This window comes from Orycteropus afer, unplaced genomic scaffold, assembly GCF_000298275.1.
Source record: "Orycteropus afer afer isolate SDZICR_OR568_19922 unplaced genomic scaffold, OryAfe1.0 scaffold00085, whole genome shotgun sequence".
NCBI lineage: Eukaryota > Metazoa > Chordata > Mammalia > Tubulidentata > Orycteropodidae > Orycteropus > Orycteropus afer.
In genome coordinates, this window is record NW_006921672.1 from 4,400,600 (window position 1) to 4,427,089 (window position 26,490).

The 26,490-nt window shown below is 45.0% G+C and overlaps 2 protein-coding genes across 2 annotated transcripts in view; one reads left to right on the forward strand and one right to left on the reverse strand.

Moving 5' to 3' along the window:
* Positions 1–735: 735 nt before the first annotated feature.
* On the forward strand, positions 736–10,898 carry TAC4 (tachykinin precursor 4). Its single transcript, XM_042781098.1, has 5 exons — positions 736–857; positions 1,194–1,197; positions 4,915–5,008; positions 9,539–9,598; positions 10,858–10,898. Exons 1-5 carry the CDS (start codon positions 736–738, stop codon positions 10,896–10,898), a joined length of 321 nt encoding a protein of 106 aa, XP_042637032.1.
* Positions 10,899–23,125: 12,227 nt separating this feature from the next.
* KAT7 (lysine acetyltransferase 7) overlaps positions 23,126–26,490 on the reverse strand; it is a 34,540-nt gene continuing 31,175 nt past the window's right edge. The window contains exons 13-15 of the mRNA XM_007941928.2: positions 24,006–24,152; positions 23,702–23,808; positions 23,126–23,227 (exon numbers count right to left, since the gene is read on the reverse strand). Coding sequence (XP_007940119.1) covers positions 23,126–23,227; positions 23,702–23,808; positions 24,006–24,152 — 356 coding nt within the window. The remainder of the gene's footprint in view (positions 23,228–23,701; positions 23,809–24,005; positions 24,153–26,490) is intronic.

Genomic DNA, 26,490 nt, shown 5'->3' on the forward strand with positions numbered 1-26,490 from the left:
CTCATTTTAAATTTTTTTTAAGCACTGCGTTATTTGTCTTAGGGAAGGACTTATGCTTCTATGCACATACTAGGCTATTTGATGGAGAAGGGAAAGAGGGGTTCAGAACTTTGTGAGGGACAGTCTAGTGAGAGGAAAGGGCCCAGTGACAAGAGAAGGGCTCCATGAGAAGGGTCTTTTGAATCGAGGTTTGGGCCTCAGCGTTGAGGGGGAGCTCAGAGCCTGTGAAAGTAATTGTCAGGGATGGAGGCAGAGTATTTGGGGTGGAGGGAGGCAAGTGGTATAAATATTGGCTAAGTTTTTGAAGGCTTCTGTACAGGGGAGCAAAATACCATTCCAAGATGGAAAGAACCCCTAGGGTCTCCAGCCACTCAGTCTCCAGGCCCCACACACTGCCCCTTTGTGCACCTGGGAGGGAACTCAGCCAAATGTGAAGCAGGTGTTGCATCAGACGCTAAGCCCAGGGATCAAGTGTTGAGGGTGGTGATAGGAGAGGTCTGGTCCCTCCTTCTGAGGCAGCACCCCAACATCATTGGCCTTTCTAGCACAGAAATGGGCCCAGGGGGATCAGATAAGCTGAAGGAAGGGAGCAGGAGAGTTGGAAGGACAAGAGAACAGGTGGAGCTTCCTCCCCATACACCAAAGGAGCCGATCTGTGGACTGGGGCCTGCTGGAGGCAGCGTCTTCAGGCTGAGAGGGGCTCCCTGAGGGACCCAGGCCAGAGCAGGGTCCACCATGCTGCTCTGCCTCACTCTGATTCTCCTGATGGGACTATCTGTGTGCACTATGGCAGGGGACAGCGGAGAGGAGCTGACACTCGGCGCTGAAGTAGGGCCCTGGGTAACTGTGACCCTGGAGTGGGGGAGAGGCTCTGACCAGACCAAGGGTGACCCATGTGGAGCGGGGTGGAAGATTTCTACCATGGCTGCAAGACAGCAGGTTGTATGAGGCAAGGCAAGATGTATGACTCTGCGGATAAGCAGACCTCCAAATTTGCACACCAGAGCAACAGTCTGTATGTGCATGTGCATGTGTGTGTGTGTTTATTCAACAAAGACTTATTTAGCACATGCTCTATGCCTGGCACTATTCCAGATGCTTTATAAATATTAACTCATTTAATCCTCTTATCAGCCTTATGAGGTAGATGCTGTTACTATCCCCATTTTGCAGGTGAGGAAACAAAGACACAGAGAGGTCAAGTAGTTAACTTGTCCAGATTGCACAGCTTCAACATCACAACTACAGACCTTGTCTAAGGCTTGTATCTGTGCATCAGAGAAGGTTTCCAAAATCTCCTTTCAAGGGAATCATCATTTTATTTCCCGATATTGAGCAAGTACTGATTTGATTGCCCATCTCTTCTACTAAACTGATTAAGCCCAGTGTTGCCACTAAGAGAGATCTGAAAGCTGGAGACTTTGCATCTGCCCCCCAAGTGGATGGGAGAGACAAAAAACCTGGCCTCAGGGAACTGCCAGCCTGAAAGGGGACAGAGGGTCACAGACCAGAGTCAAGCACAGGTGTAGTGTAGGGCTACCCATTAAGCAAGGGAAGCACAGGCTTATTTGTGCTTCTTTACTAATCTGTAGTGAAAATGTTCACATTTTTTCACCACATCAAAGATTCTAGTTCTGGGCATGCCTGGCATCTGTCTCTCTCCCAACCCCACAGCACCTTCCTACATAATCAAAGCCTCTTTTCAAGTTTACAGTCCCTGACAGGGACAGAGTACCCAGTAAGCAAGGTAAGCATGGACTTACTTACTAATTTGTAGTGAACAGTTTCACATGTTTTTCACCATATGAAATTATTCACTACAGATTAGTAAGTAACCATAAGGAAGCCATAAGTTGTTTATTGGGTAACTTGCCCCTGCATAGTGAATAAGAGACCGGGGTTCAGGGAACAGTTTGCTCAGGGAAGGCTTCCAGCGGAAGGACAGATGGGACAATGCTGAGCCTGACTCCTCAACCCTCCTGGGATGGTGAGGACACGGGCCAGCCGTGGCAGAGGAAGCCCTACTTGCAGTCCCAGGCCATGGTGAGGTCCCTGGAAACTCTGGTCCTTAGAAATGGGGCCACTGGAAGAATCATTGAGTGGACAGCCATTGGTGGTGAGTTTCCTTCTTGGTTTGTTTGAACATGAAAGTACATGGTTGAGAAGACAATAGGACTGGGGGGCCTGGGTTCAAGCCTCAGCTTCTCCACTGACTTCATGGGCTCTTGGGTTGGTCACCCTCACCGTTAAAATGGGGGGGGGGTGAAATTAGATGATGCCCATGTTTTGTTCAAGCTTTGACATGCTTTATGATGTCAATGCCAAACCTGAAGGTGCCCAGCCCAGGGACCGAGAAGCTGAGCTGTGTGAGGGGCAGCTCTCTACACAGCCACCCTTACCACATCTTCGTGAACTTCCACTGGTGCTGCTGGATTTCCCATCCACATGTACCTCACCCTGAAGTTGGGTCTAATCCTTACTCTCTTTTTACTCTCCTCTAATATCCCTCTTCTTCCCAAGATGCTGGGCTTGGAATGCAGGTAAAGAAACTGGGTTAGAGCTCAGGAAGAACTTAGAAACACTGGGTTGCTTGACAGGGGAGGTGGTAGAAGGAATGGAGGCACCTTCAGGGCTGATCTGATCACCTTCCTAGTGCCTGCAGTCAGCAGTGGAGCGGGGCTCTAAATTAAATGAAGGTGGCATGCTTAGGTGGGGACAAGAGTCCTTCCTGAGCAAAGGGAACAGATGCCTCCTAATGACCCCTCAGAAGGGCAGTGGGTGGGAGAAGGGTAAGTCCTATTTGATTCATAAACATCCATTCTCTCCAGCCTGCACTTGAAGATTGTCTTTTATGAAGGCAAAGTGGTTTTCATGAGCTTTTCAAAAATGAATCTAAATCTCCAAAGAGCATTTTCTGGTTCCCGGCCAGGCTGGGAGGCTCCAGCCGGAGACAGCTGTCCCAGCCACTGATGTCCTAGGGAAGAGACAGACAGAAGTGGTTGAATTGGTTTAAGGCTTAGAAAACAATCCATTCCTGATCCTAAAAATTGGTTCCAGGCAAGTGTGAGATGTAAAATGGGTTTCCACAGCCTGAAGGACCCCGCTGGTCCCAACGTCTCCAGCACTGCCCCTATGGAAATTGGGGATGGAAAAAAGGCCCTGATCCAACCCCTGCTCCCAGGCTCCTGGGAGTTCTGTTTGTCTGTCTTCCATTTTCCTGGAAAAGGAGACACCATCCCCTGCCTTATCCCCAGACTGTCAGAGGAAGGGACTGAAAGTACCATGGACTGCTAAAAGAACTAACAAATCTGTCCTAGAAGAAGTGCAGCCAGAATGCTCCTTGCAAGCAAGAATGGCCACACTTCATCTCACCTACTTTGGTCATGTTGTCAGAAGGGACCATTCCCTGGAGAAGGATATCACGCTTGGTAAAGTGGAGGGTCAACAAAAATGGGGAAGGCCCTCAATGAGATAGATTGACACTGTGGCTGCAACGATGGGCTCAGGTATAGCAAGGATTGTGAGGCTGGCACAGGACTGGGCAGTGTTTCATTCTGTTGTACATGGGGTGGCTATGAGTCAGAGCTGACTTGATGGCATCTAACAACAACACACCCACACTGCTGAGCTCTTGTGTACACCAGGCTCTGTGCCAGATACTGGCAAGTCAGAGACGCAAGGACAGTCTAATGGATGCCAGCTATTGTCACTCTCTCAACTCACTTTCTCAATTAGCAGCATCTCTCCATTTCGGCAGATCTGAGCAGGCACCCCTTCAAAATTCAAGTTGAGGCTAAGGAGGGAGAGGCCTTTGGCTAAGGTCTCAAAGTCTAGTGGAGGCACTAGAACTTAAACACTGAGTCCTTGGTCCAGGATTTCTCTCCCATTAGTTCAGCCATTTCTTTGTCTAACTTTCACCTTCAGACTATATATCATATTCCTATGGGAGGCCCAGCTTTAGGGAAGGGTAGATCTAGAAAATAGGAGCATGCCTGTGGAATTGGGGATAAGCTACCCTGTCTTGCCCACCTTGAGATCATCGGCTGCCCACTCACTGTTTTATGCTGGAAACATTTCCCAAGACAAAGCAGAATGCAGACTATAGAGTCAGATGTCCTGAATTGAATCCTGGCTCTAACACTTCCTGTGTGACCTTGAACAAGTCGCTTAATCTCCTCAAGCCTCAGTTTCCCTATCTGTAATATAGATGAGAAATATATATTGTGTTGTTGTTATGTGCTGTCGAGCCAGACCCAACTCATAGCGACCCCTCCTTGGGTTTCTGAGGCAGTATCACTATGGTAGTAGATTAGTAGATGGCTCCATCTTCCTTCCGAGGAGTGGCTGGTGGGTTTGAACTGCCAGCCTTCCGGTTAGCAGTCAAGTGCCTTAGGCACTATGCTACCAGAGCTCCCTTGAGGAATATATATATATAGAGAGAGATAAATCATGGTTATGTAATATAGAGATAAATCATGGTTATGAAGATTAAATGAGATTATGAGAGCCTGGCTTCTGAGCCAGCTGACCAGGGTGCAATTTCTGGCTCCACTTTTCACTTCCCAGTTGGGTGAACTTGGACAAATTACTTAATATCTCTGTGCCTCGGTGTTTTTATCTATAAAATGGTGATACCAGTGATACTTACCTAGCAGGGTTTTGACAAGGATTAAATGAGTTAATACATTAAAGTGCTTAGTGCAGCGCCAGGAACTTAGTAGGTGAAATGTCAGCTATTCATTATTGTTATTATTATGTACATTATTACCTAAAAGATGCAAAGAGGCCAGCACCAGCTCTGGGCAGCTGTTCTCAGACTGTGAGCGGTGGTTATGGAGGTGATGATTTCTCAGGCTGCCCTCCCTGTCTCCTTGCTACATCTCCCCAGGTCTAACTCTAACTCTGCTTCTCCAGGAAGGTATTGTGGCCAGCATTCAGCTCCAGTTTCAGGAGGTGAAGAGGGGCAAAGCGAGTCAGTTCTTCGGGTTGATGGGGAAGCGGATGAGAGGTAAGTGACAAAGACGAGCAAAACCTAGCAAGGAATGGTCCTGCATGAGTCTCCAAAACACCAAGCAGAGACCCTAGGTTCAAACCCAGAACCCCAGGGTCAGTTACTCCAATCCAGCAGGGAGTGTGCACCCAGTGGAATGGAGGTAGAGTTTCTCTATGCATTATCATCTATTCTGCTTACCTAGTGCCGCTCTGACAAGAATATACCACAAATGGGATGCTTGAACAAACAGGACTTTATTCTCTTACCGTTTGGAGGCTTTAAGTCTGAGTTCAAAGTGCCAGGTTCTAGGGGCTAGGTGAAAGCCCCTCAACCTTGGGCTTCAGCTCTGCTTCCTGCTCCCAGCCCACTGGAACTAGGGGCATCTCTTCACTCAGACAGCTGCTGGCTGCTGAGGCTAACAAGCCCAAGATTGACAAGTAAAAAGGCACAGTCCTGATGTTACCAGACCACATAACAAGCCATTAATTCAAGTCCCTTGAAAGTCCCAAGGTCAGGAAGAGCATGGCAGGCTGCTGAACAACAACACAGCTACATGCAGGGTTCAAGCATGCCATAAGCTAGAGACCATTCCTGTGGTAGTTCAGTTTGTGTGTCAACGTGGCTGGGCCTGGTTGAGTGGCTGGGCAGCTGGATGTAGTATTCCCCATGATGAGATTGGTAATCAACTCCATGGTGGAATCTACTGGGAGCAGCTGAGTAGTTAGTTGCCTTAGGGAATGTGGTCTGCTTCCTATATATAAGTAGAAGCCTTGGAGCATGGTCTCTAGCTTATGGCATGCTTGGACCCTGCATGTATCCGTGTAGTTGTTCAGCAGCCTGCCGTGCTCTGCCGACCTTGAGACTTACAATGGACTTAAGTGGCCTGCCATGTGGTTTGGTAACATCAGGACTGTGCTTTTTTACTTGTCAACCTTGGGTTTGTCAGCCTCAGCAGCTAGCAGCTGTCTGAGTGAAGAAATGCCTCTAGTTCCAGTGGGCTGGGAGCAGGAGGCATAGCTGGACCCCAAGGTTGAGGGGCTTTCACCTAACCCCTAGAGCCTGGCACTTTGAACTTGGACTTAAAGCCTCCAAATTATAAGAATAAACTCCTGTTTGTTAAGGCCATCCCATTTGTGGTATATTCTTGTCAGAGCAGCACTAGGTAACCAGAACAATTCCCAAAGCTGCTTCTTATGTATGGGAAGCAGACCGCATCCCTCAAGCATCTACTCAGCTGCTTGTGCTAGATCCCACCATGGAGTTGATTGCCAGTCTCATCATGGGGAATAACTGCCACCAGCTGCCCAGCCACTCAACCAGGCCCAGCCAAGCTGGCACACAAACTTAACCACCACATCATCCAAACCAGGAACTTTGGAGAGAATTAAAAAGTATACCAGGTAACAGGTGTAAACTGGGTCTGTCCCTAGCACATGGGAAGTAAGATCACCCTTGTTGTTGTTGTTTGCCGTCAAGTCGGCCCCGACTCATAGCGACCCCTCCTTGGGTTTCCGAGGCAGTATCACTACGGAAGTAGGATTGCCCAACCTTCCTTCCGAGGAGTGGCTGGTGGGTTTGAACCGCCAGCCTTCTGGTGAGCAGTCAAGTGCCTTAGGCACTATGCTACCAGAGCTCCTAGATCACCCTTAGGGTGAGGGCAAATGCTAAGGGGTGGTTCCCTTGCCTCAGATGTATAGATGATTGTGGAGAATAGAGGTGAAGCTAGAGGTCAGAGTCTAAAGGTGAGCTAAGCCATGGGCCAAGCTTTCTAGTCATTACTGCATGACCCAAACTATTATTAAAATAAAGCTGTGTTTCCTGAGGGCACTCTCAGCCCAGGAGTCATGCCTTGGGCAACAAGGAGAAAACAACAAGGAGAGAAAATAGCTATTTCTTATTGTCAACATTTTTTAAAAGTGGATTAATGCACAGTGTGAGGAGCTCCTATGGTACAGTGGTTAAAGCATTGGGCTGCTAACCAAAACATTGGTGGTTCAAACCCACCAGCTGCTCTGTGGCAGAAAGATTAGGCAATTTGCTTCTGTAAAGATTTAAAGCCTTGAAAACCTTTTGCCACAGTTCTACTCTGTCCTATAAGGTCATTATGAGTTGGAATCTATTAGATGGCAATGGATTTGGTTTGGGTTTTGGTTTGGAATGCACAGTCTTGGTGAGGCCATAAAGAAAGTGGCACTTTTGTATCCTGTCTATTTGGAAACCGCCTTGGTGGTATCCATCAGAGTTGGCATGTGCATACCTTTTAACCAGCAGTCTCACTTCAGGGAGTCTACAGGAAATGCCATTCATACATGAGCCCTGAGATGCCAGAAGCAGAGGATTCACTGCCAGCTGGTTTGCCAGAGCAAGAATTTGAGGATCACAGAAAGAAATATCAATAGGGGAATGCTCCAAGTAATTAGGTCCATCTCTAATCTTTGTGGCCATTTTGAAAAAATGAAGCAGAATTGTGGGAAGACATGGGAAGATCTCCAAGCTATACGGTTCAGTGGAAAAAGCAAGTGACAGGATACGGGTGATAAGAGCCTACTTGTTTAAAAAAAGCTGTATCCTTACACACACATATAGACAAATGTATACAAAAACTTCTAGAAGGATAAATACCAAATTGTCAACAATGGTTGCTTAGCATAGCGCCAGGAAAATTGAAGATGAAATGTCAGCTGTTTATTATTATTTTTATGTACATTATTGTGTAGAAGATGCAAAGGAGCCTGAGTTGAGGCCACAGAGGGAGAGGAAGTAGATGTGAGGGAGAGAGAGTGAAGAGTGACTTTAATTCTGGGATTTTAATTTTCACTGTATAAACGTCTATATTACTAGAATTATAGTGGGCATGTATTCAAGACCTTTTTTAATAAAACAATATGCATATGAAAATAGAGAAAACCATCTTGTGACCAAACACTTTTGGCCTTCGGTTCCTCCTCTGTAAAATGAGCTTTGGACCGGGCCATTTCAAAGGTCTCTTTCAAATCTAACAACCGTGAGGAGCAGGGAATGGGGTATAAGTGAAATATTTCTTAAGTACCTACTATGCTCACACATGATTAAATCCTCACAATAATATCCCCCTTATAACCAATGAGGAGCCTTGGTGGCACAGTGGTTAAGTACTCAGCTGCTAACCGAAAAGTCCGCAGTTCAAACCCACCAGCCTGCTCCAAGGGAGAACGCTGTGGCAGTCGCTTCTGGAAAGATTTACAGCCTTGGAAACCCTATGAGGCAGTTCTACTCTGTCCTATAGGGTTGCCAGGAGTCAGAATTGACTCGGCAGCAATGGATTTCATGGGCTTGGTTATCATCAATGGAGAAACTGAGAGTCAGATAGGGAAGTACTTTTCCCCAGGATGTCCAGACCAGGTGCCTCTGACTCCAAAACTCTGTGCCCGCTTCCCTCTACTCCACACTGCTTCCTATAAGGAGCAGCTGAGTGGGTCAGTCACACAAGGATAATGGGAAGTGACTGGAGTCCCACTTAAGACCCACCACAGGCACCAAACCCCAAAAAGCCACGAGACCTTTCCATCTCACTGAGCGCCCAGTAAAGCAGTACTGTCGTCATTCCGGCTTCCTCTCTTCCCAGGAACATCGTCAGTCCAACCAGTGAGAAGAGCAGGTGTGTGTTGTCCAGACTTTCCCTTCAGCATCCTTTGGGGGGGGGTGTGGAGTGATTTCCTGGCCACTAATAGGTCAGGGAGGTTAGACAGAGGCTCTGGCCAGGGGTTTACCAGGTTGTAGATGGCAGGCCAGCATGGTTTGGCTACACACTGGCTTCCTGGACTAATTCTTGTGGTGGATCCCTTAGTTGGGTTGTCTATGACACTTAGGGAGTGGGTGCAGGGATAAGAAGACAGGGATGTATCTAGGTCTGCCAAATGTTCAGTTACCTTGGGTCTAAAGTCTGGGGTTGGGAAAGCAAACCAACCACAACCAAAGAAGAATGCTCAATCCTTCCATCCATTCCCCACACTGCACCCATAGGGATCTTAAAATTGCAAATCTGAGCAGTCACCCTCTTGCATAAAACCTTCAGTGAAAGGGGAAAGCAAAAAGAAAAGAAAAGAAACCAGTCTTTACCTACCACCCTCTTCAGCTCTCAGGATCGAGTCCAACCCTTAACATGACTCACCGTGTTCCCCAGCCCCATCTCCCATGGCTCTCCTTCCAAGACTACCTGCCAAATCCACAGCACACTGTACTGCACTTCCCTGCTTGGGCATGTAGCTGGTGTCCCCAGACCAGAAATTCCACATGGGCAGGCACCAGGTATGCCATTGGCTCTGTATCCCCTAACCTCCAGCGTAGTTTTTGCCTATTACAGGCACCCAAGAGCTGTTTGTAGAAGGGAGGGAGGGAGGATAAAAGAGAGGATGGGAGGGATTAATGAAGGAATCAGTGAAGGAATGAACAAATCAAATGATGGTTTTTCATCAACTCCCAAGATGACTGAGAAATGACCTCATTTACAAAGTCCCAACTTCCCAAGATAGCCTCTATGCTATAAGCTCTCTCCTCTGTCAACAGGGTATGAGCAAGAACAAGCAGTCCAGGGTCTCCTGGGCAAGAAAGGACCATCTACTGGAGGTAGGTCAGAGTCTCTAGTGGGTGACATGTGCATCACAGGAAAGTGGCCAGTCATTTTGGGGCCAGTTTCTAAGATGGGGGTTAGGCAGCTAGCCAGAAAGAACAGGGTCCCCACAAGCTATTAGGTGGGGGCTCCACAGGAAAGGGCTGTTGAGTTGTAGGGAAATGTTCCTCTTAATGATGCAGCCATGAAACAGCCACAGCTCTGAGGCTGTACCCTCCTCACCCCAAAAAAGCCCAGGCACACTCTATCCCCAGGGGGCCAACTGAACCTACAAAGAATGATTCTTAGTTTGCCAAACGCTGGAGCATTCTCTTATTGTCCTAGTAGCTCTAATCATTGATCATTAGAGAGTCACACCTTTGGTTTTAGGAGATTTTCTGCCTTCAACAGTTGCAAATAAGTGCAAATTACCCTGGGAGGGGTAACACCTTGTGCAAATATCAGCTAACACCTTCTGGTAGAGGCACACACTGAAATGGTTCCAAGGAGCCAGGCATGAAAGTAAATAACTGGGGAAAATAACAGCTGCTTGAATGACCTGATACCAGAGGAAGGGCAGTGGGTGCTCCCGGCCCTCAATCGACAAGCTGAGTTCCAGTCTGCTTTCTCAGATGCCTAGTCTTTCTCCCAGAGTGGCAGACTTCTGGACCACCCCCACCCCACCTCACCCCACCCCCAGCTTCCCTGATGAAGCACTTGCTCATTACAACACTGCCTCTTGGGAACAAAGATGGGAAACTCCTGTATAATCCCTTGAATTTTTTTTCACAAAACATTTGAGCCGTTCCATGCAAAGAGTCATGGGCGTCATCCCAATAGCAAATAGAAATGAATGCCCCTCCAGGTGTAGTGTAGGCAGGAACCTTATAAGTTATTGCTCGGAAATGGAAAGCAACTTGACCAAAGGCACACCGTGAACTAGTAATAGAACCAGGACTGAAAACTGTGCCCCCTGTTTCCTAGTCCAGGGTACTTTCCAGGGTCCCAGGAAGGCCTGGGAATTCCTGAATACTGTTACTACTGCCCTTCCTTTAGAGATGGGAACTGAGTGTTGCGTGAGTTGCTGGCTCCTATGGTCTGGGGACATTTACAATTAAGTAATGGAAGATAGGACCAATGAACCTGTAATATTGTTGCCCTGGACATTTACAGACAGGAGAGACCTGAGGGAAAGGCAGGGCTTCAAGTGGAGTGCCTGGGGAAGGCTTCTATGGTGGAGGAGAGACATACTCCCCTAACCATATGTCCATTACAGAGCTCTCCCCGGACCCAGAGGAGGACCAAGGTCCAGAGTGAGAGCCCAACCACACGCTTTCTAGAGGACGATGACTCCCCTTTTCCTACCTGGATGCTCAGCTGACCAGCCAGCAGGGCCAACTCTCTTCTTCGTGTGTCTCCTGTTCTCTATCCTGGCATTTCACACCAGGCCTGCACTGAACTCACTGGCTTTTCCTTCAGAACACTCAAGTACCAGTTGTGTGTAAATGAACTGTCATCACCCTTACAAGCTGGAGTGACCGTGCTTCCCCCAGCGTTGAGCTCTCATCTGTCTAGTGGGGATGAGGCTCACACATTCCTGACTCCCCTGTGCCCAGCACATAGCAGGGGCTCAATAAATGAATGAACAGTGAGTGGCTTCTTCTCTGGCTCAGGGCACAAGGTCGTAATGGCTTGGACTCTGCATCCTGTCCAGTGACCTATCTGATGTGTGTTTTCTGGAATTGGAAAGAGAAATACCAAAGAGACCCAGTCCCCTACATGAGGGTGAGAAAACAGACTTGATGCACATGAGAGGATGACAGCTAGATGAGAAATGGGAAGGAGACCCTGGGAGGGTAGCACAGGCATCTTGGAGTGAAGTGGATTTGAAGGCAAGGGGTCATTTTTCTCTTTAGGATGTTATGAAGCTCCATTCTAAAAGAAGATACCCTCCCGCCACCCACAGTCATGATCTCAAGGATTCAAGTCCATGTATCTTCTGACTTGGAGCAGAACTGAGGCCCAGGTCATTGATCCATTCTCTTGTGTATGGTGGTTCTTCAATTAACTGCTTTACTTTTAGGTCACAGGCAGTCAGCCACCCATTGAGCACTACTCACTCCTGAGCATTGGGAAGAGCTCCAGAGGAATGAAACTAGTCACATCCTCAAGAGCCCTCTGTCTGATGGGGTGACTATTGTCCTGTCCCAGTGGTTTATGGGCAGACAGGACACACAGGACTCTAGACAGAGTGAAATCCTAGAATGTGAATCCAAGTCCTTAGCACCATCGAGTCATCACTGACTCATAATGACCTTATGCACAACAGAACGAAATGCTGCATGGTCCTACACTGGCCTCACAAACCTTGCTACACCTGAGCCCATTGTTGCAGCCACTGTATCCATCCATCTTGTTAAAGGCCTTCCCCTTTTTCGTTGACCCTCCACTTTACCAAGCATGGTAGCCTTCTCCAGGGAATGGTTCCTTCCTATAACATGACCAAAATATAGGTGAGACAAAGTCTGACTATTTTTGCTTCCATGGAGCATTCCAGCTGCACTTCTTCCAGGACAAATTTGTTAGTTCTTTTAGCAGTCCATGGTACTTTAAGTATTCTTCACAAACACCACAACTCAAAAGCATCAACTCTTCTTCGGTCTTCCTTATTCATTGTCCAGCCCTCACATGCATAAGAGACAATTGAAAATACCATGGCTTGGGGTTAGGTGCACCTTAGTCTTCAAGGAGACATCTTTGCTCTTCAGCACCTGCTGCTTCCATTGGTGTAGACTGTAGAACCAAGTAATATGAAGTCCTTGACAACTTCCATCTTTTCTCCATTTATCATGCTGCTGCTTATAGGTCTAGTTGTGAGGATTTTTATTTTCTTTGTATTGAGGTGCAATCCATACTGCAGACTGTAGTCTTTAATCTTCATCAGTAAGTGCTTCAAGTCAGCCTCACTTTCAGCAAGCAAAATTGTGTCATCTGCATATCACAGGTTGTTAATGATTCTTCCTCCAATCCTGATGACGTTCTTCTTCATATAGTCCAGCTTCTCAGATTATTTGTTCAGCATACAAATTGAATAAGTATGGTGGAAGGATACAACCCTGACCACTCCTTTCTTGATTTTAAACCATGCAGTATCCCCTTGTTCTCTTTGAATGACAACCTCCTGGTTTATGTACAGGTTCCTCATGAGCACAATTAAGTGTTCTGGAATTCCCATTCTTCTCAATGTTATCCATAATTTGTTATGATCCACACAATCGAATGCTTTTGCATAGTCAATAAAACATAAGTAAACAAACACCTTTCGGATATTCTTTGCTTTCAGCCAAGATCCATCTGACATCAGCAATGATGTCTCTCATTCGATGTCCTCTTCTGAATCCAGCTTGCATTTCTGGAAGTTCTCTGTCAATATTCTGCTGCAACCATTTTTTAATTATCTTCAGTAAGATTTTACTTGCATGTGATATTAATGATATTGTTTGATAATTTCCACATTCTGTTGGATCACCTTTCTTTAGAATGGGTACAAATATGAATCTCTTCCAGTCAGTTGGCCAGGTAGCTGTCTTCCAAATCTCTTGGCATAGTGAGTGCCTCCAGTGTGGCATCCCTTTGTTGAAACATCTCAATGGGTATTCCTTCAATTCCTGGAGGCTTGTTCTTCCCCAGTTCCTTCAGTGCAGCTTCAACCTCTTCCTTCAGTACCATTGGTTCTTGATCATATGCCACCTCCTAAAATGGATGAACATCAACCAATTCTTTTTGGTACAGTGATTCTGTGTATTAATTCCATCTTCTTTTGATGTTTCCTGCATCATTCAATATTTTGACCATAGAATCTTTCAATATTGCAACTCAAGGCTTGAATTTTCTTCTTCAGTTCTTTCTGCTTGAGAAATGCTGAACGTGTTCTTCCCTTTTGGTTTTCTAACTTTAGGTCTTTGCATATTGCATTATAATCATTGGCTTTGTCTTTTTGAGCTGCTCTTTGAAATCTTTTGTTCAGCTCTTTTATCTTGTCATTTCTTCTATTTGCTTTAGCTACTCTCCACTCAAGGGCAAGTTTCAGAGTCTCTTCTGACATCCCTTTTGGTCTGTTCTTCCTCTCCTGTCTTTTCAATGATCTGCTCATCAGGTTACTTAACATTGTGTCCCTTTCTCCTAAAAGAAGAGATTCAGTTAGAAGTTGTCTCTGGTCTATGATTCTTCAAGGAGACTAGAGGAGAGGTGTGCCTCAGCTATGTTTAAACGGAGGGGAAGACAGGCATGGTGGAGTGGGTAGGAGCTTCAACTGGCTGCCTGGGAAGGCTTTAGTGATAGCCATGAAGCCACTAAGGAGAGGAGGCCAAATGGCCACCAGCATAACCAGTAAGATTTCTTCAGTTTGTCCTGTAGTGGAATAGTCTCTGTCCCAAAACTATTCACCATGAGCCTCAAGTTCCCTGAAGAGAGTAAACCTCCCATTCATTCCACCATGTCCAGTATAGGACAAAAAAGTAGGGGGTGGGTGGCACAAGCCTCCTCTTCAGAGTTTGGCACTACTACAAAATTTCCTATTCAGTGTACTTATTCCATCCATTCCTAACCTACCAGGTATCCCTAGTGCCTCCCCCACCCCACTTCACCCATTGCTGTGGTCCCAAGAGGTAGTTCACTGAGACAAACCCAACTCAAAGGAGCAGCAAAGAGAGTTGAGGATTTTATTCTGGCGTTTATTTGGGACATTTTAGAAAAAGCTAAATTCACCAAATATTTAGGTAGTATCTTCTCTGTGCTAGGAACTCAGATGGGACTAGGGGTACAAAAGAAGTACGAGATTGGGATTCGTCTTTGAAGACCAAAATGTCTTTATAGGACAGCCAAAATTTACTCATTCTGTGCAAAGCCCACACACTGCTCTCCAGCCATATCGTTTTCAAAACCACCATGTCACTCAAGCTTCTGGTTTCTGAACATGCCATTCTTTCCTTTCTGGTGAATTCTTACTCAGAAGTCAATTTCTCTGTGAAGGTTTCCCACACCAGGAGCCACCCATTCACTCCCTCCTCCAAGGTCCCGAGTGCCTTGCATTACATTACATCATTTACTGTGTATTGTAATGTTTAAATTAATTAAAAGTCGTGGTTTATCATCCCCAAAAGACAAAGTTTCTCAAGAATAGGGACTGCAGCTCTTTGTACCACTCCTGCTAACAATACTGCTGGCACATAAGAGGTCCTTGGAGACTGTTTTGGCGAAGGACATACATTTATTTCCTGCCTGCAGGGAATTTCTGTCTCTAGGGAGCCATAAGGGAGCCAAACTGAAAACACTGAAGTCCATTAACAGCTACCATCTACTGAGCACACATCCTAAAGTTCTCAAACTCAACACTCCCACACAATGAACTCTTGATCTGCTTCAGAGGCATTCTCACATCTTCTGCTCCTCTACACACTGCACCTCCATGTACCCACCCAGCTGTTCAAGCTAGAAACCTGGGAGTTACCCTCCATTCCTCACTCCCCACATCTAACTCATCCCTAGTTGTTGATTCAGTTTCCAAAATCTCAAGCTCATCTGCTTCTTGGCATCTTCATGGCTACCATTAATAGAAGCTACCTTCACCCGTTGCCTGAAGACAGTAGCCCAACTGACCCCCTTGCTGTCCGTCTTCCTGCTGCCTACCCACCCACTCACCATAGCCGTTCTTCCCCAGAGCATGACCTTTGAAAATGGGAAAATGGATAATGCCCATCCCCGACCAGTTTCTTCACTTAAAATGGCATCCTGTGGCCTCTAATGCCCTATGCTCTCTAGTCTCTCTCAATCACCTCACCCCAGCCACTGGGCTTACTCTCAGGGTTCTACACACACCAAGTACTCACCTGCCTTGGGGGCTGCACACAAGCTCTCTCTCTCATCTGGAACATAACCCTGGTTCCCCTAATTCTTTCTCATCTTTTAGGTCCCAGGAAAAAGGCCCTTCCGCAGACAGGGCTTGCTTGATCCTCAAGCTTAACTAGTTCCCTCTTATTATTCTTTCACAACATCTTGTCCTTTTCCTTCATAGCACTGATCACATCAGTAATTACATACGTTTCCCCTCTCTCTCCTCCAGGAGATGGGAAGTTCCAAGTCTTTTATATACAACTGAATATCCAGTAATGGTACTCAGTGAATATTTGTTTATTGAATAAATGAGTATGTCAAGTATTCTGCAAGACATTTCACCTTCACAATTGTTATCCCACTCTGCAACTGAGGAAAAGCCACTTGCTTCAAGTATACAGCAAATGGCAGAGCCAGGATTTGAATGAAGGTGCCTTGACTCCAAAACCACTCAATCTTCACATTACATGGTCTATACCACAATCCTACAGACAAGTCTTGGGTGGAATTATCAGGAAAACTTCATGAGGAAGGCTGGACCTATTTGAATAGGCAGGAAAGAAATATTTCCAAAAGTATGCTCACCAGAATACCAATTCCCTGAGGTTCCTTAAAAAAAAAAAATCCCAGATCAAATTATTTTAGGAAATGCTACATAGTGTATCCCCCTCTTGGAAAACGCCAATGCCCATTAACTTACTTGTGGCTTTCAGAAGTTCTGAAGTCAAGAAACATATCAATATAGGTAGTATCTGACTCAGGACATAGTCAAGTTATGACAAACCATACTTATGACCGTCTTTTTTTTTTTTTTAATACATCTTACTGCTAATAATTTGAAGTACATACAATGTTGCAACATGTAGTTTGTGAATGTTATTCTCAGATGTTCACTTGCTGATGTTCAATTTATGATTTACTATTGAAAACAATTTGTTTTAAAATGAAAAGAAACAACAAAAAAGATGAGGTATTCAACTTGTGTCAGGACCAACTTACGACAGAGTTATGGGAATAGAACTCTGTCAGAAGTCAGGGACTGCCCATATTTCACTCTCTTTTCCCTGGTGGTCAACTCACTGTTTTCCAAACTTAGAGCCCCTGGCGGTGGGTCTGTCCAGAGGCACGTTGGAACAAAGGCCTAGTGATCTACTTCAGAAAACTCAGGACTGAAAACCCTACAGAGCACAGTTCCACTCCAACACACGGGTTGCCATGAGTCAGGATCAACTTGATGGCAACTGCTTTTCTCCCCCCATTTCAAACTTATGACCACAGCACCCTTTTTGCCCATTGTATGTTTAATAGAACACACTTCAGGAACTAAGTGGAGGCTTTTCCCAGTTAAAGTAGGAAAGGGGGTAATAAACAAATCCAGGTACACACTGAGGTTGTATGTAGAATGATGACTGTTAACGTAGACTTGACAGCTTATGCAAAGTCTTAAAAGCCTGGATAAATAGGGTCTTAATCCAAAGAGCAGTGGGAAGCCACATGGGTTCTTGAGCAGGGAAGTGATAAGCAATGTCTTGATAGTAAAAGAATGTTCTTCCCTTCTTCCTGATCCACTTTTCTAAACAGGAGGCTAAGAATTACCAAGCCAAGCAGAGACCTCAGAAGTCTTGACAGGTGAAATATGTTCAGTGACCAAAAAGGGGCTAAACTGACTCTGAGGATGCCATTTACATAGAATTTGACTTGAAGTGTCCCCGGGATTTGCACAAGATATGGCTCTTCTACTGGGCTAAACTGAATCCTACCCCCTTTAGTTTTGAAAGTCTCATTGTTTTACTTGTCCACTATCATGTGTCCCAAAACAAAGGCTTAAAGGTTATTTTTCACATCTCCCTGGGTTGGCTGGATTCAGCTGGATGGTTCTCCAGCCTCAACGTGTGTCAGCAGGGGTCACTCTCGAGGCCACCCTCGGGTGGGAGATTGGCTGGGCTCGAAACCTTCACGACAGCCTGACTCTCAAGTCCAGGTTTTTGGTGTTGTTGGCTGGGGCACCTCGTTTCTCCTACACATGGTCCACTCACTCAGTAGTTCAGCTCAAGCTTTCCATGGCAGCTAGTATCCAGAAGAGCAAAACTGGAAGCTGTCAGATGACCACTTCTGTCAAAGCAAGTCACAAGGCCATTCCCATATGCAAGAGAGAAAGCAGACCTCTTATTGGAAGGAGAGGCACATCTACGTGGGGATGGGTGGAATTGTCGGCGGCCATCTTTGGAGATAATCTACCATAGCTCTGTATTTACAAGAGTATAGGTTTCTGATAACTTTGGAAAAAAGTAAATATAAGGTACGCTGCTTCCAGAAACAACTACCCAGTTAAGAACAAGACTGGCTTCTTGGAATGAACACAACTTGTCAAGGCTACACGTGTTTGTATCTCACATGGAACATTTGGAAGAAATGGAGCCAAAGTTGTGCAACAGCTAGGTTATTTTCTCCACTCTTGGGGACAAACCAACCATCCCCCACATCCCAAAATGGTGGCAAGCATGACTTGCATCTAAAAGCCTAGGTATTGCACAAGAGGAAAGAGACAAACTCTTGTCTTAATACAAAGGGCATTTTCACCACCAGGCACTCCTTTGTTTCCTTCTCAGTGGCATTCATTGTTATTTTGTCAGATACCACAAAGGAAGTGGGCAATTACACTGCCCCCGACAGCACAAAACAGTCTGGAAGAGTCAGCCATACAAGTCTGTGGCAGCAAGTGCTCGGACAAACCCAGTTGATGTCCAGTTCTGGAATTCCACGATCCCAGTGACCAGCAAAGGATTTCTAGAATTTCCAGCACGTAAAACATACTACTATTTAGTAAAGCGATTTTCCTATTTTCTTATACAATTATGCATTACTCCACACAGCATTTTGCACATAGGTGCACCTGTGAGGCCATTGGAAAGGAAACAGAGAGCTACTAAGACAGGACTTTTCCTTCAGTTGTCCTCACTTCACTGAATGGGACCCGTTACTATCAGCCTAAACTCACACAATGAACTGGCCTTGGGTAAGAGGGCAGGAAGGAAGATTCATCTTCTCCTAGGGGCTTCTTCTCAAACCAGTTTCTTAACCCCATGTGGAGGTTCAGACTTCAATGGCGCAATCTCCTGAATGAATTTCTGTGCCTACTTGCATATGAGCATTAGAAAAAAGGATCAAGGCTTTGCTCAATCTCAAGCAGTCAGAAAAGCAGCGCTTGCTGAGTACTATGCTACTTGATCCTAAAGCCAGTAAGAAACAGTGATTCTTTAATGTCATTTGACTCACTGATTACTTAAAAGGAGTAATGGCAGGTATGTATCACTACCCTTGAAGTTACTAAAAATATATATTCAAACTGCTTTTCATTTGTTTCATGTTCCAGAAAGTGTACTGTAAGCAACCTATAGGCTATTTTTGCTCAGTGGCTTTAGTTCCTACGTAGCTCCAACCTTGATCTTAAGCAACTGGCTTACCAAGGACAACTCTTCAACACCATTCATACCTAAGCCTAGCCACAAGGAAGGCCAGGCATGCCATGCAGTCTACCCCAGAACTAAGACAAACCAAAACTGAGGACCAGCAAGTATGTTGCTCTATAAAGGGTATGTTGTTAGCTGACATCGAGTCTGTCCAACTCATGGCGACCCCATGTACAAGAGTGAAATGCTGCCCACTCCTGTGCCATCATGATTGACTGCAGATTGGACCATTGTGATCCTCCAAGTTTCCACCACTGCTTTTCAGAAAGATTACCAGGCTTTCTTCCAAGTCCATGTGGAAGCTCTGCTGAAACGTTCTCAGCATCATAGGATCATGCAAGCCTCCACCGACAAGAGGGTGGTCGTTGTTCATGAGGTTCATTGGGCAGAAACTGAATCCTGGTCTCCCATAGGGAAGGTGAAAACTGACTACTGAACCACCACTGCCCCCAAGAATGTAGTATATTGCAGTATCTGGCTTCTCCAAGAAGCCGCCATTGAGCCCAACTCATGGTAACCGCATGTGTCAGACAAATGCTCTACTGGTTTTCTTAGCTATAATCTTTGCAGAAGCAGATGGCCAGGTGTTGTCTTCCACATAGCTGCTGGGTGGGTTCAAATCACCAACATTTTGGTTACCAGCAGACCACAGAAAATGAGCAGAAGCATCAAATTACTAGACAGGGGCTCTACCACTTCATGACAGCATTGTTGAGAGTGCGATTTGAATCAGAGACCCAGGGCTCTCATCCAGTTTCTGCAGTGCTGCAGCAAGACTTCAGGAATACATCAAATCGTCTCATCTGGCAATGAGGCATAGTACTTAATGTTGTGAGGACTGAATGAAATCACATGTAGGGAAGGGATAGCACTTGCCAAACAGTTCATTCCTATGCAGGAATTAAATTCATTAAATAGGAAGCAGGGCCAGAATGAGGTCCATCTTTTACTCCTTGGTTCAGCCCTCTGGCCACCAATTTAATGCTTCCAGAATGAACTAAAATCAATTATTTGATCCTTAAGTTTTCACTGGTTTCAATATTGTCCTTGCAATGGAAGCAGGGCTGTCTGTGGCTGAAACAAGGGAAATTAGAGGATGCATAAATCATAAAGGAATTGAAAAAGCCAAGGAAGCAAATGGTAGAGGGAAGAGTATTAAATTCTCAAGTTGTATGAACCAGAACGAGATTTCTGGCTTCACTCCTTACTGCATCACCTTGCTGGGGCTCCAGGTTCCCGTATGCAAAACCCTGTGACCATCAACTTTACAGGGCTAACATGAGGGCCAAAGGAGTATGTCAAGGCACCTAGCACAGTGCCGAGCACAGAAAAGCAACTGGCACATGTCAGACCTTTTCTCTTCCTCCAGAAATAGAGTGGATGCTTCCATTCAGTGGGTTTCAGGAGTTAGATCCAGGAATAAACTCCAGGCTGGCCTCCAAAGTAAGGAGCCCAAGCAGTTGGCTACTTTTATACAGATAAAGGGAGTCACAGGGAATAGATGTTATTGTTGTTATGTCCTGTTGAGTCAGACCCGACTCATAGTGACCCCTCCTTGGGTTGCCGAGGCAGTATCACTACAGAAGTAGATTGCCCCATCTTCCTTCCTTGGAGTGGCTGGTGGGTTTGAACCACCAGCCTTCTGGTTAGCAGTCAAGTGCCTTAGGCACTACGCTACTTAAAGTTGTCAAGGGAAGAGAACACTGTTCGCATGCTTGTGAGGAGTTTAAAGTAGAAAAATCTCCCATTTATTTCTGGGTGAGGAAAGGGGCAGTAATCAGCGAAGGCATGGGATCAGGACTGCACAAAACTTCAAGTGCCTTCCCATCTCAGCATTCCATTCTTATGGCCCACATTACCTGATTTTTTTTTTTAAGCGAGGGAGAGAGCCAAATATCCCTTTGATATAACTATATAGAGGAACATTTCTGGTTTTCAGAACGAGTGAGTTGATAGTTTTGTAACCTTCAGGTTCTCTCTACCCATCTCCACCCCCCAATAAATGACACACAAAGGAAGGTCCTCTGGGGAGCTTCTCACACTGGCCATATGGAACTAAACCATGCCAACAAATCCACCCAACACCCCTGCCCACTCCTACCTTTCTCTGCACTGGGTAAATCCTACAGGAAAATGCAGCTACTTTCAGAAATATAATCATCTCAAGCTAGGAGTCAGTGATTAGAGGTGCATGCTCAGAGGCAAATGAGCTTGGAGATGAAGAGGATATACTTCTTCCCACCTCCCACAAGTACCAACTGGACCTCACTTCTCCTAACTTCCTGCTGGTTCCTTTCCTCCTGAAACTCAGTGCAATAAACTTATTGATTTGTCACTGCTCTGTATACCTAATTCGCTGGAACCACACTGAGGCAGATCTAATTTATCCCATCGACTAGGCAAGTTAAAAGTAAGCACTCCCTCTATAGATAGCCTGCATCCCAGAGAAAAACATTTCCATAGCCACAAACCACATCCCTCAACAGCCAGTTCTCTGCTAGGAAAAAATAAATCCAAAGTGCATTTACTATTAGTAGCAAGTCAGCTGCATTACTTTGCTATGGAAATCAAAGGCCCTGGAAGAAGCAGGCTTGAGCAGAGAACATGCTTTATTGAGAAGTAGATATAGAACAGCACATTCTACCACGTGTGGGGAAGGGTTTAGCTTCTGTAAAAGGTCTTTACCCCTTAAGAAAACCCCTAGTGAAGTTGCTTTTGGATAAATTTAAGAGTGACACTGAAATTGGAGGGGAGCTGCCACTGAACATGCTTAAAATTAGTGCCCCCCTCCCCCAAAACCCACAGTGAGTATAAGTAGTGTACAGAGATGACAAGAAAAAGGCACAAATGACCAGATTGTGGTGAGGGCTCCACATGAAGACAGCAGTGTTGCTGGAGACCAAGTTGGGAAGGGTGACATGTCATACATCAAAAGCTGCCCCAAGATAGCAGGTTATAACAGGCTGGAGAGAAATTAGAGGGAACATCTCTTCCTTCACTTGAACACCACCAAAAATAGTAGGAGACCAGAGAATAGGGGGATGGTGGCAAATCCCAAAAAGGAAATGGAGTAGTTCTTGGAGGGAGAGAGCATTCAGTCCTTGAGGGAGGGAGGGTGAGGCACCACTGTAAAGAAGCAAACCTTGGCAGGGGTAGCCGTTCTGCCTTGCTGAGCCATGGGCTAAGATATGGACATGATTTTCAATGACTTCCTACCTCTCCGAGGACGTGTGGACAAAATTAATGCAACATATATGGAAGTATAGTAGAGATGTATCCGACTGGTACTGGTAAAAAGATTTCTGCAGCATAATTAATCAACCAGGTAACATGTAACATCAAAGACAGAATTATTTTGGCATCCGTGGAAATAAAAAGGGACAAGGAATAAAGAGAGAAAGTAGCATTTACTATTGGGTACTTTCTGGTGAGTCAAAAAGACAGAAGTATCCATTCCACGGCCTGCAGGTGGACTCAAATAAAAACACAGCACCATCACTTCTTAACTCTTCCCTCTGCCTCATTCAGATGATTACGTGCTGTTATGTTACCAAGACTAATTCCTGGGAAACTCTTCAATTCAAAAGCATTTGGTGCTGGTCAGCCTGACACTGATCAAAAATTGGTATTTCAATCAATCTGGAGGGGAGGAAAAACTAAAGCAAGATGAATCCAAAGTGAATGGACCCCTCCCAGTACACACACACTCAGAAATGCTACCTCTTCCCTGCCCCTCCACCAAACACATGTAAGGAGTAACTGGAAAGGTCCAGGTGGTGGTAACCATATTCAGAAGTCTGGTGACCAGGAGGCAAGAAGCACGATTACAAACAGTTTAGAAGACACAACACAACCTCGTGGGGCTAGAGGATTTGAGGAGAGAACCAGTGACTGGACAGGTACAGTACCATAACAGAACTCCTTGGGTCAGTGCTATGAAGGATCTGCACTCAAGTCTAATACAGATCCCATCCAGGCAACCTCACTGAGGCCGAAACAACAGTTCCTCAGAACCAGCGTCTGCAGTGTACACGAAGGTCGGAGCCAGGACAGTCCTGAGGGGGATGGCCTTCCCAAAGGATACTGAACTTGCCAATCACAAGAGCAACAGAAATGACAGACAGATCCCTAGGGTACGGATTCCTACTGCTGGGGTTCGCTGGCTCGAAGCGTCAGGTCACTTTAAGTGCCCTTGGGAGGGGTCCATTTTAAACAGCTTGGATCCATGGTTTTATTGGAGTTGGACCTTTTGGCCTCTTTGGCTATCCACTCATCAATCAGGTCCTGTGGGAGGAACAAGGGGAAAATTATATATTACACTAAAATGTCTTAATATATAGATGCCAAAACGACTGTTGGCTGAGAAGCAATCTCCACAAAGGTTTAATATGTGTAAAAAAATGTTAAAGGAATTTTAAACCACTTCGACAGCCATGGGTTTGTGACGATTCCCCTCCACAGGTGGGCAAGTTTCTCCAGTCTAAGAAAATCATCAAAGGACAGAGCTGCTGTGCAAATCAAGCTGCTTAACTGGAACTGCTGGTGTCACCCAAATCTGAGACTGGAGCTTACCAAAAGCTCCTGATAAGGACAGGAAGACAAACGCAGCACAGGCATCACTGCCAGCTCAAGCCACGAGACTCAATCACTCAAACTCCTTTACGAGGAATGTTAGTTTTTTGGGTCTTCAGGCTCGTTTTGCTGTGCTAAGCCTCAGGGGATACCCAGCAAGGAGCAAGGAGCTGGTAAGAACCTCACCTGTCTCTTTAAAACGAGGTGTTTTCCTTTCCAATACTTGAGCATCTGAAGGGCTTGCAGAGTACTGACAATGTCCACAGGATTCACAGCTGTCTCCTGGCTAATTTCTGAAACAGAAGAGCTACTGAGCAAACCTAGCCCAAGCACAGACCCTCTTATGGAGACCTTTTTTCCCTTTGAGGAAACCCACATGGACCCCAAATGGCTACACTCCAATGTGTTCAGGGAGTTAAGCGGAAGTTAGAATATCTAGTGATATTTAAACATTTTGGATAACAAACATTCTAAAGAGTCAGAAACGAACCTTTGATAGAAATCTCTTTGCCTTGAAAATTATGCAGGTAACGAAGCAGCACCTCTTTCCAGTAGCTGCGGTAGCTTATGAGTCCCAGATCTGAGAGGGGGCGCTCGGGGGAGCCAACTTTTTCTTCCACTTTGGAAAGCAAATAACCTGCCAAGAAACAAATACAGACTTTTTCTTGAAATACTGTATTTTATCCTCCTGGCAAAGACTAATACACCACCATAGAAGAAGTTTTAAAAAGTACCGTCGACTTTGCAGAATCAATTACAGCTCAGCCATTCAACGGAACCCTGTGTGGCTATTTAGTACAGTGTGTTGCCTTTGTATAAACAGAACGGGAAGAATGTGTATTTGCATTTACTTATAACAGGGATTAACTCTGAAGGCTTCACTAGAAACTTTAGTAACAGTGATATTATCTGTAGGTGTGTACTGAAAACAAGGTAGAAGGGACAGGGTCAAAGCCCTTTCATTATGTAAATTTTTATATTTTTCAAATCTTTGAACAATAGATTATTTCAGTACCACCTACAAAGTATGTGTGTACACGGGCGGGGGGGTAAACAAATCTGATGAGATGAAGCTTCTAGATTTAAAATCTAAACATGTAACATTCAATTTATTAAAAAAAAAAAAAGGGGATATAGCCAGCAAACTGCATACTCTGGCAAGCAGGACCTCGACAACTATACCTACTCCTTAATTATTGACTACCTTGTTATCTGACATTTTGCATTTACTATAGTAAAAAATCTACTATCTATTTTATGCATTAATGATGTATACTCAATAGTAATGAATGCTAAGGTGCAAGTAACACTGATTTTGATGGTTAATGTTCTATGTCAGCTTGGCTGGGCCATGACTCGCAGTGGTTTTGCAGTTATGTAAGGATGTACTCATCTCCCATTTTGTGACTGGATGTGGCCACCCTCCATTTTCATCTAATGATCTAGTTTCTGGAACCTAACCATGTCAGTGCAATCTGCTTTCTTCAATAAATAAATAACAAGGAAAAGAAGAAAGTTTTCAGATTAAAATAATAAACCACATCAACCAAGTGTTCTGACCCTACCTAGATGTGATTTAAAAATTGCAAAAAATATAAAAACAAAATGATAAATCCAGGGAAATCTCAATAGTATATTTTATATTAAGGAATTTTTTTGGGGGGGGCAGAGAGGGGCCCTGTCTTTTGTGGTTGTTGTTAGGTGCCATCAAGTTGTCTCTGACTCATAGCGACCCTCTGTACAAGAGAACGAAACACTGCCCGTCCCGTGCCAGCCTCACAATCCTTGCTCTACCTGAGCCCATCAGTGTAGCCACTGTGTCAGTGCATCTTGTTGAGGGCCTTCTGTTTTTTAAGACCCTCCACCTTACCAAGTGTGATATCCTTCTCCAAGGAATGATTCCTTCTGACAAAATGACCAAAGCAGGTGAGACAAAGTCTGGCCATTCTTGCTTCCAAGGAGCATTCCAGCTGCACTTCTTCCAGGACAGATCTGTTAGTTTTTTGGCACTCCATGGTACTTTCAGTATTCTTCACCAACACCACAACTCAAAAGCATCAACTATTCTTCAATCTTCCTTGTTCACTGTCCACCTCTCACATGCATATGAGGCGACTGAAAATACCATGGGTTGGGTTAGGCGCACCTTGATCTTCAAGGAGACATCTTTGCTCTTCAACACTTGAAAGAGGTCTTTTGTAACAGATCTGCCCAGTGCAATATATTGTCTGATGTCTTGACTGCTGCTTCTATTGGTGTTGATTGTGGAACCAAGTAATATGAAAACTTTAACAACTTCAATCTTTTCTTCATTTATTGTGACGCTGCTTATTGATCCAGTTGTGAGGATTTTAATTTTCTGTATGTCAAGGTGTAATCTGTACTGCAGACTTTATTCTTTAATCTTCATCAGTAAGTGCTTCAAGTCATCCCCACTTTCAGCAAGCAAACTTGTGTCTTGTGTCATCTGTGTATTGCAGGTTGTTAATGACTCTTCCTCCAATCCCGATGCCACATTCTTCTTCATATAGTCCAGCTTCTCAGATTATCTGTTCAGCATACAGATTGAATAAGTATGGTGAAAGGATACAACCCTTCCTGATTTTAAACCATGCGGTATCCTCTTGTTCTGTTCCAACGACAGCCTCCTATGATGAGCATAATCAAGTGTTCTGGAATTCCCATTCTTCTCAACGTTATCTATGATTTGTTATGATCCACACAAATGCTTTTGCATAGTTAATAAAACACAAACATCTTTCTGGTATTCTCTGCTTTCAGTCAAGATACATCTGACATCAGCAATGATGTCTCTCATTCCACATCCTCTTCTGAATCCAGCTTGCATTTCTGGAAATCCTCTGTCAATACACTGCTGCAACCGTTTTTAAATTACCTTCAGTAAGATTTTACTTGCACGTGGTATTAATGATATTGTTCGATCATTTCCACATTCTGTGGGATCACCTTTCTTT